Below are 22,018 nucleotides of genomic sequence, written 5' to 3' on the forward strand. Positions count from 1 at the left end.
GTTGACAGGACTGCTGTTGACGTTTTGTAATCGGTTTGTGTTGCAGATGTCGCCCCAGCCGGCCAGGAAATTGAACCAATCTCAACAGTCCGTTTGAGTGTTTTTGTTTCAAAGCTCACCATGTATTTTTGTAAATATTACATAAGCACTAAATAGTTACGTAGTTTTTTCAAGTTGCCTTTCAGCAATACATAATGAATGAGTTTCGTTGTTAAATGGGTTAACTTTCTGTCAATAGTTTTGTTTATAAGATATTTAAGAGATTTGTTTTATTTTTTAATATTTTATTTTTTCTCTGTAAGTGAATATTTATTTTTTTGTGAAACAGGGAAGCTTATTTATTACCGCAAATGTTTTTGTTAGTAAGTGGTGATATTAATTTTTTTTAATAAGTTTCATGTTAATCGTGTAATAGTAAAGATAAAGATATTTCTACTATTTATCCAATAGGTTGTTAAAGTTAACTGTCATGTAGTCAACGACAATAATTTTAGTTTTTTTTTTTCTTTTCTGGATGGCTTTATTTTGTTGTTTATTAAAATTGCTAGTCATAATCATGAAATACCAAATAAAAGAGTATTTCCATATATTCTTAGAGTTGTAAGGATCAAATAGTAGAAGTTGGTACTGTAACATGTAACGTGCCTTAAATTGGAATAAACATTATTACCCTTTGTTTACATCACCTGGTTAATAAATTTGTAAAAATTACAAATCTACCTATTCTTTTTCTTTTGACTTACACATCATTTGTGTAACTCGTGAGTTAAACTCATTGGCCACATATTTAAAATTTTATGATGGCATTCCTGTCAAAATGACAACTGTTAACTGACATACTAGCATTGCCGCCAATAATTCAGAACTGCCAACACAAAAATTTGCTTGAATTATTAATAGTCACCCGGTATATTTGACGTATTTCATATGAATTGGTACGCTGTGGTGACGTTTCTGACATTCTTGTTGTCACAAAACTCTTGTATCATATTGCTGTATGCGTCAGTAGTTCCACAGAGTTTACGTTCATTTGTTTTTGTCTTCGTCATTCAACTTTTTTCTTTAAATGACACCCTATATATTTTTTTAGAAATTCTTGTAATTTTTTTCTGAATTCGTTTATGCATCGTGATCGTGATGTCATATTTTGTTAAATATCATAATAAAAATCTACTTCATGTCAAAATTTGTGTTAGCAAGGTTGACAATTTTTGTGGCTTTTGGTAGTGTACTAATTTTGAAGTTATTTTGACATTCAAACTATTTTTTCTTAGTCGTTGATCTCCCGAATCAGATCGTAGTATTTTTAAATCGATTTAATTTAGTGCCACACAATGGTAAGTAGGTATGTTAAAGAAAAATGAGACAGCTACAGGCTTGGGTTTTAATGCCAACACACGGTATATCTGATGACCTTAATTCATTCTAGAGAACTGTTACAGCTGTCATTCTTACTCTGATATATTAATTAGGCCTTTATTTCTTTTAAAAGAACAGACGCAGTAATAAAATCAATGAACAATCAACCTATCACTCCCTATTGGTTAAAAAACACATGTTTTGAAGCCCGTTTTACAATAGGTAGGTATATGTTTACCAAAATCCTAACTCTAGCTTTCATGGAGTATTATGATGATTATGATTTATTCTTGTAGATTTGTTGCGGTTAAACGAAGACGTAGGTATGCATTTGTCATTTGGCGATTTTGGGGCATTTTATTCAGTTTAAGTCTTAAGTGGTGGGTGCTTGTGCTTTTCTCTTGATTTTATTAGTGTAAATTGGCCTTAATAAGGCTTTGGCACAGGCGGTTAATGGAGCTTTCACATGATCACTGTATCTCGTCGACACTTCCAATATCCATTCGTGCGAATTGGAAAATGTGGAGGAACCGTAAACGCCTCTTAAGTTTTTTATTTTTATGCATAAATGTTTGCTTGTTTGACAGGAAATCTGTAACGTTAAGATGATGCTTTTTGTTGACACAAACACTGTCGTATGTGTGTGTTATTTATTACTCATTATTGTCATACTAATAATGCAAAAGGACAATAACACCACCTTGAAAAGTAATAATGTATTTAGTAACCAAATATCCCAGCGTAGCAGACCCAATGGTAACTCGTGAGTATAAATCTTCCAGTGATAGTTAAAACCGACGGCATTTACGCTTATAAATGCTATAAAGATATTAAGTAGCAATAATAATAAATAATATTGATGGTAAAGTCAGGTGAAGTTTTAAAGGCAAATTACTTATTGTTTGTCGTATCTTTTATAACCTGATTTTAAATCGCAATTTATTATTAGGTACCCAACACAATCTGTTACAGAGTTTCTGCATTCCAAAAGTTACCTATTGAAAAGTTACCCAAATCTTGTAGTTTTCAGAGATGTCACGCTAACACGTGGTGTAAATTTGTTTTGTTTGTAAATTCACAGTTCATGTTAGGATTTTAGTCGTTAACTGATTCGAACACAATTAAACAGTCATGAGATTTGTTCAGATAACGTACTTACTAGAAGATTTCATGGGATTCACTTAGTCAGGACTCATCGTTTATTTACCAAGTTGTAAATAAGGTTTCTGGATGCTTATACTTAAGTGATACATTATAACACTTCTTAATTCCTCACACAAAATTGCTAATAGCTCATTTACGGCAGTTAAATCAAGTGGACGTTGTCCCACTCTGGGAAAAGGACCGTTAAAGTACCATAGAATTCATAATATCGTGGACTGAGGTGTGGGGGGTTAAAATGTTTACCCTTAGGCAGTTATTATCATCATATCATGATCACATCACCGAGACATTTTTCTCGCAATGTGGAAAGCTATATCACCGAGAAATTTTTCTCGCAATGTAGAAAATTACATCACCGAGAAGATTTTCTCGCAACGCCGGATGCATTTTGTGTTTATTTATCATGTGTTTTGTTTGGGATAACCTGGGGACAGTTCACGATATAAACTCTCAAACCTAATTGTTTTAAAGTAACCAGTCACTTAGATCGCGGCATAATTTAACATAATGTCAATTCTTTGTTTGAATCGTTCATAAAGTGTGGCATAATTTAACATTGGGTAAATTCTTTATTCTGACAGCGGCTATGTTGAAAGAGTATTTTCAAACCGAGCACATGTTTGAACTGTAAGATCTCGTTGAACAAATTAACAACATTGTGGGTCATGATTTCCACAGCGCCACAGGATTGATCTCATTTCTGAGAGATATATTTTTGACGCATTTTTTGTTTGAACGACGCATTCGTCCGACGCCATTTTGAGCCTCCAGATTAACTGCTATGTTTTTTTTTATGTGCTTATTTGGAGAAATGTAAAACGATGGCCCACAATACAGCTGGATAATTTCACTTAAAATTAACCACTAACTCGAATGAACATAAAATATTAACCTCAGGTAATTTTGTTAGCTTTGCAATTTTTCACCTCATATAATTTTTCTCTGTCTCACAATTTTAGCCTCAGTAATTTTCTTTTGCTGTATAATTTAAATTAAACGTAAATTTTCCGGCTCTGCAATTCCTAACCTCACGTAATATTTTTGTCTGCACAAGTTTTACTTCAGACCAGATCTTTTTTGTTTTTATAAATCTTTGCTAGTTTTTTCCGTGTAAATATTTTGTTGATTAATGTTTCCATCATATAAATGGTCAGTTGTCCAATCTAAATCGCAGATAAGAATCCTTTGCCGCTTAAAATTTCACGAGCGTGTATGGCGACTTTAAATGTTGTTTATTGTTGTTTTTAAACTTTAACACATGTTCAGTTGTCGTTTAATATCAGAGTTATATAAAGTGAACATTTAAAATGGAATTGAGGTAAATAACACAATAACACGTGGCGGAAGCGGAGTGCGCGGTTCTTTGTCGAGCTGCACAAAAGACGCAGATTTAGAATAGAAGTCAGTGGAGCGGTCGGGATGACGTGACGCTGTCAGCTTATTTATACTTGCCCTGATTTCCAACCAAGAGTTTGCGACCGTAACGGCCTGTTAGCGCGGCACTTTTCTTCGTTAGATAGAGGGATGCTGGGCGCCATGTGCTTGCCGATAGAGTAGAATCACCGTCGTGGAGGAGGGGAGAACAGCCACGACCAGGAGCCCCAAACTTCGCTCGTGCTACAACGCCCCCAATGGGTAATTTTGGTGTGTTCTAGAATGAAATTGAAGTAGTTCGATCACCACACTCTTATAGCGTTCTGATGCCGCTGTCGATGTGCGCCCTGCTGCAAAGAGTTTTTATTAAAATTTTGTTTTCTTGTTCACAGCCATAATTTTAAATTTTTTCCGTCACACGTCCCTAATAACTTGTGTATTTGCTTTCAGTTACTTTAATTAGAACGTTTAATTTGATTTTATTCAAAGTTGGGCAAGTTTTTTTGTAGCTGAGCATTAAGAAGTGTCTTCAACCGGCACAATTTAGTCGCAGATTTTTTTTTCTTATTTTTTTTTTTTGTCAGTGGAGGAATAAGTAATTTTGTGCCCTCCATATATGTATTTTGTATTTTATTTAGCGGTACTTTTCCAACTTTGGGGACCACCACTTGCATCTGAACGTATTCCGCCACAAAAAAACACAACGTAGGGTTCCATTTTGTTAGACGATTACAGCCAAGGCTAAATTTTTGAATTTTTCGCGGGCTTTCATTTTTTTTCACATGTCAATTTAAGGCGGGATGTTTGGGTTATCACAATGTTCTTCCCAAAAACATTAAAAAATTCGAAGAATTTTATTTGGCAAAATTGAAAGAGACAGGCAAACTGATTAACGATTTACCGTGCTTCCAATAATATTAAAATATTTGCAAGATTTCACAGCATTCGGTTTTTGAAATTCCAAATTAAATTGTAAAATATGTATTATGCACATATAAAATTTTACAACAATATGTCTTGTATTTTGGGAGATTATCTGTCTACTAAAAATCCGGACAGTCGGTAGATAGACAGGCAGATAGACAGACAGACAGACGGAAAGGGGAGACGCTTAGGTTTAGAAGGTAAAATTATGGTGGCAGTACTATAGAAAACCTATTCTAACTCCAATACGTCCCTTGTTCTCTTCTACAGTTGCAGCCCTGGTTGCAGCCATTTGATAGTAACTATTTGACTATTTGACAGTTATTTAAATAGCTGCAATGCCAAGATTATTAAATTGAGATCAATTTCGTGAACGAGACGACTTTTTTCGATCATATAGTACTAGGCAGAAAGGGGTAGACTTCATACATTTACCAACACTACTTACATCTTTAAAATTCAAGCGGTAGCAGATTTTTAATAAACTTTTTACCATTGTAGAATTTAAATTTAGAGTTGTGAATGTGTACAGACCTAAATTGGAATAGTAGTGAGAAGTTTGTAACGCTTTTTTTCCTGTTTTTAATTTGTTAATATACAGCTATAGGGCTTCCATTAAGGTTTGATATGTGGAAGGCCATATATTTTGTTTATGAGTTGGTACTCTTGGCAGATTGTCAAGGTCAATTTGCAATTAGGCTCGATATATAAAACTGTGTTTGTCCCCTGGGGACAGTAAGATTTATTGTGATTTTATTCGAATTTTGGTTGTTTTCATTGTTGTTGATTTAAATAATTTGGCTACGAATGTTTTCTAGATGACATTTGATGTATTAGAATTGTAGGTTACGCGGTGCGCAGTGATGCGTAGAAAGTACCAACGGATTTTAATAATCCACGAACTACTAGATATCAAATTTTAATAAAAGTCCTGTATAAAAATAATAAAAACAACATGCTATATAGTTTGCTTTTGTTCTTGGCCAACCACAGTCAGTTCTAGAATCAACTTTGTGTAGGTATTAATAGAAACAAGTGTATATAAAAGTGATTTTTTTTTTAATATCTAAAACCTCCTTAAAAGTCACCAGAAATTTCTTTATTCCGTAGTTTTTTAATACACTATTAAAAATACTTTTTCCAATTTCTACTAATAAAATGCTCATTTTGTATGTCAAATCTCGCTATTAAAACAATAGTTTAATCGAAAGGATGAATAAAATGTTTGTAGCAACACTTTATTCACACTGTCATTGACAACACGAATAAAGTAAAAAAAATAAAAATTCCCACTACCACTGAAATTTACGTTGCTATGGATGTGTGGATATTCAACTAAAATTTGCAACGCTTGATAGTCTACCTCCTGGAAAACAATCCTAATGAAAGTCCAGGAGCATCGTTTGAATTTGACCGTGACGAAAGTACAGGCAGCTTAGGCAATTTACCTTCTTCAAATGTTCATTATATTAGTAATAGTACAATTAATATTATGTATATGGATTACCTAATCAATAAATTTTTTGAAAAGTTTTGCGAAATTGGAAAAAATCTTGTATGATACACGTGAATAAACGAATTTTATCCACTAAAAAACATTATCACACTCAGCTTCGCCTCGTGTGCTAAACTGCTTTTTCGTTGGATAAAATTCACTTTTATTCACTTATACCATAAATAGCTATTCTGTTTCCAAAAGTGTTTATTGGAAGCCTTCAATAAACTGTTCAGGGTTACACTTATTAGCTATGATTTACAACAGTAGAGTTGCTTGACGAAAGAAAGAAGGGTTTTGAAATTGAGGATAAGTTCAAGGCTGTAAATTCCCCTACCGCAATTGTAAGCAGTTTATTAAGAGCTGCCAATTAACACTTTTGAAAAGAGAAAGATAATATTCACTGATTCTTGGTCTCTACTATACTACATTGTAATATCATCAAAATATTTAAACTGAGAGAAGTTATGATACGCCTGACGTGTCTGCAACATGTTCATTGCAGTGTAAATTTCTATTAATCTTAGAAGTCTACAACGAAAACAAATTTTTTGATCGTCTACAATGTAACCTTGTCATTACGAACAAAATATTCGTATTAGAGATTTGACACATTCTGGTTTAATTATTGGTTTATACAAGGTGATAATAAATGATTTACATCTAGAGTGCTGACGCGACACATTGGTAAATAAATTTCATAGCCCATTAGAGTTGGCTCCAGAAAAAACGGGAATGGAATTTTTGTACAATGTAAAGTGTATTTACATGTCTCTTACTTGTCAATTTGACATTTCTGTTAAATATTTGTCAGTTTTGTCAATATTTTGACACAAAATTTTTGCAATGTCATGATTGTTCTAACCTATTTCAAAATAATTTCCTTTAAACTAGAAAAATTCACACACTAATCTGTCATACTATACTAACTTTGACAGTTCCTGTTTTTTCTGGAGCCCAATGTACGTCATGTATTAACATTATTATTAACGACCCGTAGACAGTAAGAAAATATTACTTACCGTAAAAAGTACTATTTCTCAAAAAGCATATTTTACTTTTAAGTAATTTTTATTTATACAAGTCTTAAAATTTCAATTAGACACGTCTCTTTTCTTGTTTTATTTGGCACCATGGCTGAAGTTCCTCTAGAAAAATGTCCAGTGTATCCTGAAGGATCCTCTAAGTTCAGAAATCTCGCTAATTATAATATTGTGATAATCTTTTTCAAGTTAACATAACTTTCAAATATTTTTTTTTATTCAATACAGAATCAAACCACCTTTTTCTTATTACTTTTTCTCTTTATGTTTTTATTATTAGTGTCCATACAGGAAAAAATTATATGCATTTTTTAAGATAAACGACAAATATGCTTCCGTTTAGGTTTCATTGTTTTTTATTTTATTAATCTCGTGGTATAAAAATTTAGGAATAGAATAATTTTTTAATATATCTCAGAAGCCATTGAAGAAAATACGTCTTTCGTTAAGTATGTTTGTTCAAATATTTCATTAGGAATTGTCGCAAGTATTTAAATATTTCGAAACTGCAAAAATTACACTTGCGGATCTCGGTATACCTAATGTGCTGTTTATATCAACTCTCGTTATCTCTATATTGTAAGATCTGGAGTTCCCGGTGGCTATAATTTGCATTACAAAGGACTCAATCCGAATACTCGTGATGCATATTTATACCGCCGCGCCGCAGTCGGAACCGTTTTCCCTGTTTTAAATTTTTATTAACTTCACGCTACTTTCACTTGTTGTGATTGCCACCCACGACACAGTTTTTCTCCAATGTAAACAACTAACGCTACTTATAATACGGGCGTGTCACGCTGCTTGCATAACCGCCCGGCGTTTGACAGCTTCGAGCGCCATCTGGAGCGAATTCTCTTCAGTCTGTCGTGAGAATTCGTAGTGAGTGGGTGCATGTTGTTGGAGCCGGATTTGAGTGGATTATTACTTAACTTTAAGGTAATTTAGTAATAATCGCTTCATTAACGCGTCCGCAAAGTCATTACGGTTGTATTATGTGCGAAAACAAACCGCCTTTCATTTACCCGAACCCCGATTAACACCTTTCCAACTTCTTGTAAATGAATCACTCCGGTGAGTCAAAACGAGAAAGGCAAGAAGAAAAACGTAAAAAAGGGGTTGTTCCACTTCATGTTTATTGTTCACATACACCGTATCGATGCGTCGATGTTTCATTCCCGATAAAACAATCGCCCATCGACTGGGCCGTCCGTCGGCCCTTTTGTTATAATTTATTGATTTTAACAGTGTTATCAATGTTGTTGGGGCTTTTGCACGCACGCAAATCCATAAAATTAAATTGTTGCATACGAATTTTACAGCTTTTGCGTTTGCCGAAGGCGGCTGGGGCAATTGACAGTTCTGACATGGACCCACTTGATTACACAGTGGAGCAATCAAGGGTTTACAGGGCCGTACTTTAGCACACCCTCGCTTAATGTCCTACATTTGCATCGAAAGGGCCATAAATGTTCACAGGGTCGGACTTTTAATCCCCCGGAAACGGGCGGCTAAGAGCGTTTAATCATTTTTATTTATAAATATCGGATAATGGAGCTGCACCTCTCAAGGTGTCTCATTGGGTTTTTTAATAATTCATTCTAACGACATAATAACGTCATGAGTTTATTCTTAATGCATTTTTAACACGAAGGAGATTGGCGGCTCGTTTGACCTGATTAACGTGTTTTCGAAGAAGGATTTTTTTGTTTTGGTTTTGGTGGAAGCTTGTTTGTACTGTTGGATAGTGGAGTAGTAGAGGAAATGATAAATGGGGGACTTGACGATGGTCACTAATTAAGTAGTTGGGGCGGATAGGGATGCCGGTTAAGAAAACGGGCATGTTATGAGGCCTTCTAACATCTGTATAAACTGTAATAGGAAGGAAGTTGCTTATAAGAATAAACAAGAGATTAAGTTTCCCTTAAAATGTAATGTAGTTCGTAATCCTTACGGCAAGATTTAAAAACATGTCTTTTAAAAGTTTTTCTTATAAACTTTTTCAATTATCTGGCAGGGAGCAGTTTGTATAAAAGAAGACAACATGATAAAACTTTTTTTCAAAATCAATAAAACTGACTGTAATTTTTAATTTTATCAAACGAACTTTCACCTGAAGCCACGTATTGTTTAGGTAGGACACAATATTATTATTAATATTAATATTATTATTATGGTACTATGCAAAGTTTTGAGGTGACGTCATTAAACTGTTGGTGGGGATGATTAAACGAATTGCAGTTAGCGATAGTTTCGGAGATTATCTGTCTAATAAAAATCAACCCACACGACAGACAGACTGACGGAAATGGGAGACGTACTTTTTCGTGCTCTAGGGGTCATTACACTTTGCGATAACATGAAATATTTCTTGGGTTGTGCTCGGGATGTAAGAATAATAATATGGCAACATTTAAAAAAAAATCAAAAAATACATGTTAGGCTTATACGAAGAAACCTTCCTGTACTTTCCCGTAATGTTGTATTTTGTCTTTGCCTTACAGGAGTAAGAGTATTTTTGTCGTTGATTTATATCGGCATTGTCGTATTTACCGTTCTAAAAATAAACAAAACTTCGTAATAAATACACTTTTCACACATTCTTATTTATCCTGATTTACGCACGAGATAAAGACCGTTTAACAATGAGAGATAGTGACAATTAATTCAGGTGTCCAGTGTAAATAGCACCGAATCACGCATAGGGTTTTTTGTTTTTGTTATTTTGTTGTTTTGATAATTTTTTCATTTGGAGATTATGTTTATCATCGTCTGTCAGAAAACTTAACGAAGATATTGGTTGAGGTTTATTTCGATAGAACTTCTCTCGATCCTCAAGTCCAACAAATCCTGCTTCTTAATAAAAATTATAAAATTAGATTTTGCATTGTTTGTTTGTTTGATAACACCGTCGCAAAGTGGAGGCGCAAATTGCAAAGGATTGTGCAAATTGCACAAGTACGACAATTTAAAATATATTTAAAGCAAATAACGAACGAGAAAAATGGCCTCTCAGCAATAATAACAAGCTATAACTTCAAGTGTTTGTTTATCCATCGGAAGAATGTCACGCAGAAATTTGTTTGATTTGAATGAGTTTGTCGCCTCAAAACAGAGGACCAATATTATTAATTAAGTCACAGTCGAATAGAATGTTATGAATACTATTATGTATTATAATTCTTATTAAATAAAGACGTGCGTATTCTCACCTTTTCAGGAAACTGGGGTGAATATTTTTGGGTGAATTCATTCATAATTAGGTTGTTCTAAAGAACAATATTTAGATTCATGAGAATTCATTTAAATTTGACTTTAATTCAGTGAACCAAATTTTGTCGATGTAACAATACTGTTCTCAGAATTTTTAGATTATATAAAAATGAAAAAGGAACCATAAATTAAAACACGTACCAGGTTCAAATGTTTTAAATAAAGATAGTAGATCGCATAAAATAAAATATCTACAAAATATCGGTGCATTGACACAAAAATAAATAATAAGTAGGTCATAAATCTACCGCAGCTATTGCCCTCTTATCATTTGTCTTCGGAATATGTCCCTGCGTTGGCGAAGTCAGATCAACCAGTAACAAATATTTTATACAGAAATGATTCATTCATAGACCAACGTAATTATGCATTCTAAAATGTTGCATAAAAATAAATTGTGGATAGTCACTTTTGACATTTGCTGTCACTATTCAAAAGATAATATATTGCATTGCCACTTTTCAGGTAACTAACATTATTCTTGTTTCAAAACGCTGCTTTCTGTATTCGCCAAAGTGTGCCAACTTAATTTGAAATTTAGGTAAATTACTTAACCAAAGTTGGCGCTGTTGTTCGTCAAGTTTATTCAATATTCGCACACTGTGATTAAACTATCATCGATAATACAAAACTTCATGTGATACTAATAAACGTTGTTGACGAAAAAAATTGTGTGTTGTCAACAATGCGTTAATTCTAGCCATTCTGTTTGGGTCAGGTGTTACTAACATAAAAAATGTAATGTAAAGTTCGACGAAAGATGTAGTACGTTTACGAGTTTGACTTCATAAGCATTTTGCGGCAGTATTGAAATAATTCGTAAATATTACCGCAAGTTGTGTAACAATTAAACCGTAACCGCACTAAAGCTTTCGACGAACTCTACATTGTGCGGTGAAAGAATGCGATTAAAATAATCTTTGTTGAGATTTAAACTTACTTTCGGTATAGAACGACATATCTTGACTGTAGGCCTGGTTAGCAGAATAATTCGTCCAGGTTTTGTACGATAACGTTGAAGAACGAAATCGACAATTAGGATTACGTAAGGTTAATTTAAGACTCTATTTGTGTTCTAAACAATTGCTTTAAAGCCATTCATTATGAAGTTTGTAGGTACATTAAAAATTATTTTAGAGTAATTGTTTACTCTAACAGAGTTTATGTTCTTCATGTTCCAAGTCTTTTACAAAATATTTTTTTTATGTACGGAGTATCTAACAATGTTTCAGCGTTCTTCTATCTATTACAATATTGCCACTGAGGAGAGGTTCAGTACTCAGAGTTAATGATGGAAGTAGATAAAGAGTTTGGCACCGATTTGTGTTGATTCTTCTCTTCAAATTTATGGTGTTTAAAAAGTTTTTAAACTGAAAAGTCGTTACGCTATTAATTATCCAAAACTTTTAATGGTTAAAAATCGAAAAAAGTAAGTGGTATTTTTTATAAAAAAAAATGGTCTGCATTGTACTTCAGGGGCGAGGGAAGTTCTGTCGAAATAACCTACGACGAATATTTTTGGGTCCTTTTTCGTGATTTTCAACCATTCTTTTGTGTGCCCAATGTTTGAGAGTCTATAGATCTTAACGTATTTTTAGCGTGTCAAAAATTTGTAAGTTTTCAGAGGGCTTTTGAGGTAATTTTGTTTCATTGTGGGTAATTTTTAACTATTTTTTGTGCGCCCAATTTTGGTGATCTATAGATCTTTGCGATGCCTAAAAATTCCGGTTTTTGAAAGATTTTGGGTTCTTTCTTGGTCGTTCTATGTTCTTTCGGAGTTTATCAACGATTAGTGATCATTCTTTCAGATTGACTATTTTCTGATCGGTTGTAATTCGGTTGGTTATTTCCTGTTTGTCTGAAATCTGGTTGAGTACTTCTATAATCAGATTCTCTATAATTTGGTCGTCTGCGATCTGATTTTCTGCCATTTGATTCTTGATTGCTTGATGGTCTGAGTACGATTCATCTGTGCTCACTTGATGTGTGATTTGGGCTTTAATTATGGTCATTCCGTTATCGTTTATAATTTTTTGTTTGCAAAAACTGTTCATAAAAATTTGTCTTTCTTTTCGGTCGGTTGCATCTTCACATATGTTGATTGTTCTTGGTGTTTCGTTATTTTCGTCGTGAGTTTACTGATGGTTCGTTCAAATTGACTGTTTTCTGATGGGTTGTAATTCGGTCGGTTATTTCCTGTTTGTATGAAATCTGGTTGAGTACTTTTGTAATCTGATTGTCTATAATCTGGTTGTCTGCGATCTGATTTTCTGCAATTTGATTCTTGATTACTTGATGGTCTAAGTACGATTGATCTGTGCTCACTTGATGTGTGATTTGCGCTTTAATTATTGTCATTCCGTTATCGTTTATAATTTTTTGTTTGCAAAAACTGTGGTCATAAAAATTTGTCTTTCTTTTCGGTGGGTTGCATCTTCACAGATGTTGATTGTTCTTGGTGTTTCGTTATTTTCTCGTCGTGAGTTTACTGATGGTTCTTTCAAATTGACTGTTTTCTGATGGGTTGTAATTCGGTCGGTTATTTCCTGTTTGTATGAAATCTGGTTGAGTACTTCTGTAATCTGATTGTCTATAATCTGGTCGTCTGCGATCTGATTTTCTGCAATTTGATTCTTGATTACTTGATGTCTAAGTACGATTGATCTGTGCTCACTTGATGTGTGATTTGGGCTTTAATTATTGTCATTCCGTTATCGTTTATAATTTTTTGTTTTGCAAAAACTGTGGTCATAAAAATTTGTCTTTCTTTTCGGTCGGTTGCATCTTCACAGATGTTGATTGTTCTTGGAGTTTCGTTATTTTCATGCCGTGAGGTCACTGATGGTTCTTTCAAATTCACTGTTTTCTGATGGGTTGTAATTCGGTCGGTTATTTCCTGTTTGTATGAAATCTGGTTGAGTACTTCTGTAATCTGATTGTCTATACTCTGGTTGTCTGCGATCTGATTTTCTGCAATCTGATTTTTGATTACTTGATGATCTAAGTACGATTGATCTGTGCTCATTTGATGTGTGATTTGGGCTTTAATTATTGTCATTCCGTTATCGTTTATAATTTTTTGTTTGCAAAAACTGTGGTCATAAAAAATTTGTCTCTCTTTTCGGTCGGTTGCATCTTCACAGATGTTGATTGTTCTCGGTGTTTCGTTATTTTCTCGTCGTGAGTTTACTGATGGTTCTTTCAAATTGACTGTTTTCTGATGGGTTGTAATTCGATCGGTTATTTCCTGTTTGTATGAAATCTGGTTGAGTACTTCTGTAATCTGATTGCCTATAATCTGCTTGTCTGCGATCTGATTTTCTGCAATCTGATTCTTGATTGCTTGATGGTCGAAGTACGATTGATCTGTGCTCACTTGATGTGTGATTTGGGCTTTAATTATTGTCATTCCGTTATCGTTTATAATTTTTTGTTTGCAAAAACTGTGGTCATAAAAATTTGTCTTTCTTTTCGGTCGGTTGCATCTTCACCGATGTTGATTGTTCTTGGTGTTTCGTTATTTTCTCGTCGTGAGTTTACTGATGGTTTTTTCAAATTGACTGTTTTCTGATGGGTTGTAATTCGGTCGGTTATTTCCTGTTTGTATGAAATCTGGTTGAGTACTTCTGTAATCTGATTGTCTATAATCTGGTCGTCTGCGATTCGATTTTCTGCAATTTGATTCTTGATTACTTGATGGTCTAAGTACGATTGATCTGTGCTCACTTGATGTCTGATTTGGGCTTTAATTATTGTCATTTCGTTATCGTTGATAATTTTTTGTTTGCAAAAACTGTGGTCATAAAAATTTGTCTTTCTTTTCGGGCGGTTGCATCTTCACAGATGTTGATTGTTCTTGGTGTTTCGTTATTTTCTCGTTGTGAGTTTACTGATGGTTCTTTCAAATTGACTGTTTTCTGATGGGTTGTAATTCGGTCGGTTATTTCCTGTTTGTATGAAATCTGGTTGAGTACTTCTGTAATCTGGTTGTCTATAATCTGGTCGTCTGCGATCTGATTTTCTGCAATCTGATTCTTGATTACTTGATGATCTAAGTACGATTGATCTGTGCTCATTTGATGTGTGATTTGGGCTTTAATTATTGTCATTCCGTTAACGTTTATAATTTTTTGTTTGCAAAAACTGTGGTCATAAAAAATTTGTCTTTCTTTTCGGTCGGTTGCATCTTCACAGATGTTGATTGTTCTCGGTGTTTCGTTATTTTCTCGTCGTGAGTTTACTGATGGTTCTTTCAAATTGACTGTTTTCTGATGGGTTGTAATTCGATCGGTTATTTCCTGTTTGTATGAAATCTGGTTGAGTACTTCTGTAATCTGATTGCCTATAATCTGCTTGTCTGCGATCTGATTTTCTGCAATCTGATTCTTGATTGCTTGATGGTCGAAGTACGATTGATCTGTGCTCACTTGATGTGTGATTTGGGCTTTAATTATTGTCATTCCGTTTTCGTTTATAATTTTTTGTTTGCAAAAACTGTGGTCATAAAAATTTGTCTTTCTTTTCGGTCGGTTGCATCTTCACCGATGTTGATTGTTCTTGGTGTTTCGTTATTTTCTCGTCGTGAGTTTACTGATGGTTTTTTCAAATTGACTGTTTTCTGATGGGTTGTAATTCGGTCGGTTATTTCCTGTTTGTATGAAATCTGGTTGAGTACTTCTGTAATCTGATTGTCTATAATCTGGTCGTCTGCGATTCGATTTTCTGCAATTTGATTCTTGATTACTTGATGGTCTAAGTACGATTGATCTGTGCTCACTTGATGTCTGATTTGGGCTTTAATTATTGTCATTTCGTTATCGTTGATAATTTTTTGTTTGCAAAAACTGTGGTCATAAAAATTTGTCTTTCTTTTCGGGCGGTTGCATCTTCACAGATGTTGATTGTTCTTGGTGTTTCGTTATTTTCTCGTTGTGAGTTTACTGATGGTTCTTTCAAATTGACTGTTTTCTGATGGGTTGTAATTCGGTCGGTTATTTCCTGTTTGTATGAAATCTGGTTGAGTACTTCTGTAATCTGGTTGTCTATAATCTGGTCGTCTGCGATCTGATTTTCTGCAATCTGATTCTTGATTACTTGATGATCTAAGTACGATTGATCTGTGCTCATTTGATGTGTGATTTGGGCTTTAATTATTGTCATTCCGTTAACGTTTATAATTTTTTGTTTGCAAAAACTGTGGTCATAAAAAATTTGTCTTTCTTTTCGGTCGGTTGCATCTTCACAGATGTTGATTGTTCTCGGTGTTTCGTTATTTTCTCGTCGTGAGTTTACTGATGGTTCTTTCAAATTGACTGTTTTCTGATGGGTTGTAATTCGATCGGTTATTTCCTGTTTGTATGAAATCTGGTTGAGTACTTCTGTAATCTGATTGTCTATAATCTGGTTGTCTGCGATCTGATTTTCTGCAATTTGATTCTTGATTACTTGATGGTCTAAGTACGATTGATCTGTGCTCACTTGATGTGTGATTTAGGCTTTAATTATTGTCACTCCGTTATCGTTTATAATTTTTTGTTTGCAAAAACTGTGGTCATAAAAATTTGTCTTTCTTTTCGGTCGGTTGCATCTTCACAGATGTTGATTGTTCTTGGTGTATCGTTATTTTCTCGTCGTGAGTTTACTGATGGTTCTTTCAAATTGACTGTTTTCTGATGGGTTGTAATTCGGTCGGTTATTTCCTGTTCGTATGAAATCTGGTTGAGTACTTCTGTAATCTGATTGTCTATAATCTGGTTGTCTGCGATCTGATTTTCTGCAATCTGATTCTTGATTACTTGATGGTCTAAGTACGATTGATCTGTGCTCACTTGATGTGTGATTTGGGCTTTAAATATTGTCATTCCGTTATCGTTTATAATTTTTTGTTTGCAAAAACTGTGGCCATAAAAATTTGTCTTTCTTTTCGGTCGTTTGCATCTTCACAGATGTTGGTTGTTCTTGGTGTTTCGTTATTTTCATGCCGTGAGGTCACTGATGGTTCTTTCAAATTGACTGTTTTCTGATGGGTTGTAATTCGGTCGGTTATTTCCTGTTTGTATGAAATCTGGTTGAGTACTTTTGTAATTTGATTGTCTATAATCTGGTTGTCTGCGATCTGATTTTCTGCAATTTGATTCTTGATTACTTTATGGTCTAAGTACGATTGATCTGTGCTCACTTGATGTGTGATTTGGGCTTTAATTATTGTCATTCCGTTATCGTTTATAGTTTTTTGTTTGCAAAAACTGTGGTCATAAAAATTTGTCTTTCTTTTCGGTCGGTTGCATCTTCACAGATGTTGATTGTTCTTGGTGTTTCGTTATTTTCTCGTCGTGAGTTTACTGATGGTTCTTTCAAATTGACTGTTTTCTGATGGGTTGTAATTCGGTCGGTTATTTCCTGTTTGTATGAAATCTGGTTGAGTACTTCTGTAATCTGATTTTCTATAATCTGGTCGTCTGCGATCTGATTTTCTGCAATTTGATTCTTGATTACTTGATGGTCTAAGTACGATTGATCTGTGCTCACTTGATGTGTGATTTGGGCTTTAATTATTGTCATTCCGTCATCGTTTATAATTTTTTGTTTGCAAAAACTGTGGTCATCAAAATTTGTCTTTCTTTTCGGTCGGTTGCATCTTCACAGATGTTGGTTGTTCTTGGTGTTTCGTTATTTTCATGCCGTGAGGTCACTGATGGTTCTTTCAAATTGACTGTATTCTGATGGGTTGTAATTCGGTCGGTTATTTCCTGTTTGTATGAAATCTGGTTGAGTACTTCTGTAATCTGATTGTCTATAATCTGGTTGTCTGCGATCTGATTTTCTGCAATTTGATTCTTGATTACTTGATGGTCTAAGTACGATTGATCTGTGCTCACTTGATGTGTGATTTGAGCTTTAATTATTGTCATTCTGTTATCTTTTATAATTTTTGGTTTTGACGAAGGGTTTGCAAAAATTGTGGTTATAAAAATTTGTTTTTCTTTTCGGTCGATTGCATCTTCACAGATGTTGATTGTTCTTGGTGTTTCGTTATTTTCTCGACATTACATTTATAGTAATGACATAATGAATAAACGACAGGATGAAGTTGACTACTAGACCTATTGTCTTAACTCTCCTATCTGGGATCAGCAGTAATCTATAATAGCTGCTGATGTATTAGACAATTGGTATGGATTTTGAAATTATTTTTAGTTGCATTTATTATATTATTATTGGTCTGTTAGACATTATTATTTTGGTCAGATCTACCACTGATCCGGAAAATTGACCGGCATTCAGGCAAGAATTATATCATTACAAACACAAAGACCAAGTAATGATACCTACACATTGTTGTGATCTTTTACATAGAACTACCACTAATACAAAGTTTGTTAACAATCAATCCAGTAGTTTCATTACGTGTCTAATAAAAATCTACAGACGCCAGACAAACAGAGAGATAGAAACGGGAAACTATTTTTTTTTTCACTAGCAGCCATGACGCATGCAAATGTCGACTCATTTAGAGGTAGCAAATTCAATTTTTGCGACCACCGGTTCAAAAAGAAAAATTGAGGTTATGTACGCAATGTTTGATATGATTATTTCTTAAGAAATGAACAAATGTGTGCTACAAACATTACTTGAGTATACGCATGCTAGTTGGTAGACGGTAGAAGATAAAATGATTAATTCAGCGACAAGTATAAACGGTTTTCTTTGTGTTGAAGATTTAGATTAAGTTTGATTAGAAATCAAAACAAAATCATGTTGCGTCAAAAAATTGAACGTTTATTTTTTCAATTTATTGTCTTATGGTTTCTGCTAGTGAAAAAAATAGTATATTAACCACGATTGCAAAGCCACTTCTAGACCTCGCGCTTCAGAGCCCTCGACGCTGCGCGTCTCGGGTTCTAATTTGCGCTCGGTCTAGAATGCTTGGCTTTGCAACGTTGGCTAATAATATACTCTTTTCGTACTCTAGGGGTCATGAAATAGTTTTAATTGTTTCAACGATTCTCGATTTTTGATCTGTTGACGAAAACAACGGTTTTGTTTCCTTTTGAAAGAATGTGTGTTTTTTTTTTTGTAATAAAATTTACTTTCGCTGTCTTGTCTTCATATTTTAGGATTTTCTTATTTGGATGTCATGAAGTTTCTGGTACACGAAATTTAGACTTCTAACATTTATTTCAGTGAAAACTTGAGAGATTCGAAAAATGGAAATATTTTTGCGTGAATTCATTCTATAATTAGATGTATTCCAAAGTATACTAAAGAACAATTTTTAAATTCTCGATAATTCACTTAAGTCTGACAGTAATCCATGAGTGAACCAAATTTTGTCAATGTAATAATACTATTTTTTGGGTTATTAGATTATATAAAAATGAAAAAAGGAACCATAAATTAAAAACCTATCAGCTTCAAACGTTTTAAATAAAGATAGTAGATAGCATAAAATATCTACAAAATATCGGTGCATTGTCACAAAATAAATAAGTAGGTCATAAATATACCGCACTATCGCCCTCTTATCATTTGCCTTCGGAATCTGTCACTGCGTTGGCGAAGTGGAATCAACCAGTAATAAATATTTTATACAATAACGATTCAGTCATAGACCAACGTAATTCTGCATTCTAAAATGTTGCATAAAAATAAATTGTGGACAGTTACTTCTAACATTTGCTGTCACTATACAGAAGATAATATATTGCATTGCAACTTTTCAGTTTCCCAAGGTAACTAACATTATTCTTGTTTCAAAACGCTACTTTCTGTATTCGCCGACTTAATTTGATATTTAGGTAAATTATTTAACCAAAGTTGGTGCTGTTGTCATAATATTTTACGAAAACTGGTTATTTATCAATTCAAGTCTTGCTGATGTGCTGTTAACAATGCGTTAATTCTAAACATTATAATTGGGTCAGGTGTTATTAATATAAGAAATGTTATGTAAAGTTCGTCGAAAGATATAGTGGGTGTATCACTTTGACTCAAGCATTTTGCGGGAGTATTGAAATATTTTTTTTGTTGCTCGTACCAGGCAAGGGGATTGACCGCAGCCCACTGTGACAAACTCGTAAATATTACCGCAAGTTTTGTAACAATTAAACCGCAAACGCACTAAAGCTTTCGACGGACTCTACATAATATACAATTTGATTGTATATGTATTATGCCAATCAGTAGAATAATTCGTCTAGGTTTTGTACGATAATGTTGAAGTACGAAATCGAGGTGCGACAAGTAGTATTACGTAAGGTTAATTTAAGACTCTTTGTGTTCTAAACAATTGCTTTAAAGCCATTCATTATGAACTCTAGGTAGCTACATTAAAAATTGTTTTAGAATAATTGTTTATTTTAACAGAGTTTATGTTCCTCATGTTCCAAGCCTTTTGCAAAATAGGAGTATATTTTTTTTATACCGTGTGTCTGGAAAATCGCGCATTAACTCTTCAGTACGTTATGTACGAGGGTTTCGGTAAAATTTCTTTATAATATAGATTACGAAAAAAACATTTAATATGATACATATTTATAAATTATAAACAAAAACAAAACCAACAAAAGAAAAATCGTAATATTTCCAAATTTTGACCATTTTTTGTCATCATTACTTGCTAAGATAAAACTGATTTTTGCAATGACATACCCTCTAAGAAAAGAGAGAGTGGGTGGGCGGGGCTAGTATCTACCAAGATAAGACTGATTTTGGCAAATGAGATACCCTCTAAGAGAAGAAAGGGCGGGTGGGCGAGGCTAGTACCTGCTAAGATAAAACTGATTTTGCCAAATGACATACCCTTTAAGAAAAGAGAGGGTGGGTGGGTGGGGCTAGAACCTGCTAAGACAAGACTGATTTGTTGATTGTTAAGAGCGTAGCGGAGAGTTTAATCTTCCATTTTCCAGACACCCGGTGTATAGAGTATCTAACAATGTTTCAGTCTTCTTTGTTAAATAATTTATAGGTGTTTTGACTTTTAGTAGTGTATTGCATAACTCACAAGTTAGAAGTCCGAGAAATCTATTACAATATTGCCACAGAGGTTTAGTACTCAAACTTAATGACTGAAGTAGATAAAGAGTTTGGCACCGATTTATGGCGTCTTAAAAGTTTTTAAACTGAAAACTCGGTATGCTATTAATTAAGCAAAATGTTTAACGGTTAAAAATCTAAAACAGTGGTATTTTTTATAAAAAAAAATGCAATTGTAATTGCACTGTAAGGGGCGAGGGAAGTTCTGTTGAAATAACCTTCGACGAATTTTTTTGGGTAGTTTTTGGTGATTTTCAACCATTCGTTTGTGTGCCCAATTCGTGGTAGTCTATAGATCTTGAGGTACTTTTAGAGTGTCTAAAAATTGTAGTATTTTAGGAGATTGTGAGGCTTCTTTTTGGGATTTTTTTGAGTGATTTTTGCATGCTCTGGTCTAGAAATGATAGGCTATTTTGGGGTGTTTAAAAAAACATGGTATTTTATAAGCTTTTTATTTTTTTATTTATTTTATAAGAGGGCTTTTGAGGTATTTTTTTTATTTGAGGCGATTTTTAACAATTTTTTAGAGTGCCAAATGCCTTGGCCCAGAAGTAATAAACCATGTTGGTCTGTATAAAAATCATGGTTTTTTGGAGGATTTTAGGGTGCTGTTGAGGTAATTTTGCTGCATTGTGGGTGATGAATTTTGGTGATCTATAGATGTTTGCGGTGCTTAAAAGTTACTGTTTTTGAAAGATTTTGGGCTCTTTCTTGGTAGTTTCATGTTCTTTTTGGACTATTTTTCAATGATTTTTTGCATACGAAGCAAACCCTGGTCCAGAAGTAACATTTTATGTATTACTACTTATACAAGATGTCTCAAAAAATTAATGAATGAGGTTTTATTGTCCATTCAATGTTCCTGAAAATTTCAGGATACAGTACTGTTATTAATGGTATTACACTGCAATTTTTATATGGAGAAATTGACTACAAATATATACATACGATGATTTTTAGCTCCTAGGGGTCATCGTTAAAAAATTAAATTCTCAAAGTTAAATTTTGTAAGTTTTCGAAGCTCAAATTTTCAGGAAAATGAGATGGGCAATAAAAATGTCGCCTTATTAATTTTTTTTTAATTACCTTGTATAAGCAATGATAAACCTCAAGTATAGATTGCTAATATTGTGCAAATTTTAGATTCATTCGGTAGAATGTTGAGATGACGTCATCAACTTTCAGTATTTAGGACCAGATAAACGGATAGGCAATCCACCACAACCCAAGATGTATATTCTACGAGACGACCTACGTAATTTGGTGTAAAAACCATAGCGAATTCATAAACCACAAGTACAAGAATATGTTGTTTTGTAAAATTTAAATAGCCTTTACCATACAAAACTTT

At 33.8% G+C, this 22,018-nt stretch overlaps 2 protein-coding genes across 4 annotated transcripts in view; both read left to right on the forward strand.

Annotated features, from left to right (window-relative positions):
* LOC135123547 (ubiquitin carboxyl-terminal hydrolase 31-like) overlaps positions 1-715 on the forward strand; it is a 92,203-nt gene extending 91,488 nt beyond the window's left edge. For both annotated transcript variants that reach the window (XM_064048315.1, XM_064048316.1), the window contains one exon: positions 47-715. In XM_064048315.1, coding sequence (XP_063904385.1) covers positions 47-97 — 51 coding nt within the window. In that variant the 3' untranslated portion in view covers positions 98-715. The remainder of the gene's footprint in view (positions 1-46) is intronic.
* A 7,509-nt stretch (positions 716-8,224) lies between these two features.
* LOC135123548 (protein tweety) overlaps positions 8,225-22,018 on the forward strand; it is a 179,274-nt gene continuing 165,480 nt past the window's right edge. For both annotated transcript variants that reach the window (XM_064048317.1, XM_064048321.1), the window contains exon 1: positions 8,225-8,298. The gene's annotated coding sequence lies outside the window, so the exon portion shown is untranslated. The remainder of the gene's footprint in view (positions 8,299-22,018) is intronic.

The sequence above is a fragment of the Zophobas morio genome, unplaced genomic scaffold (genome assembly GCF_036711695.1).
Source record: "Zophobas morio isolate AGI-343-1 ecotype UQ-CSIRO unplaced genomic scaffold, CSIRO_AGI_Zmor_V1 ptg000006l, whole genome shotgun sequence".
Taxonomy (NCBI): domain Eukaryota; kingdom Metazoa; phylum Arthropoda; class Insecta; order Coleoptera; family Tenebrionidae; genus Zophobas; species Zophobas morio.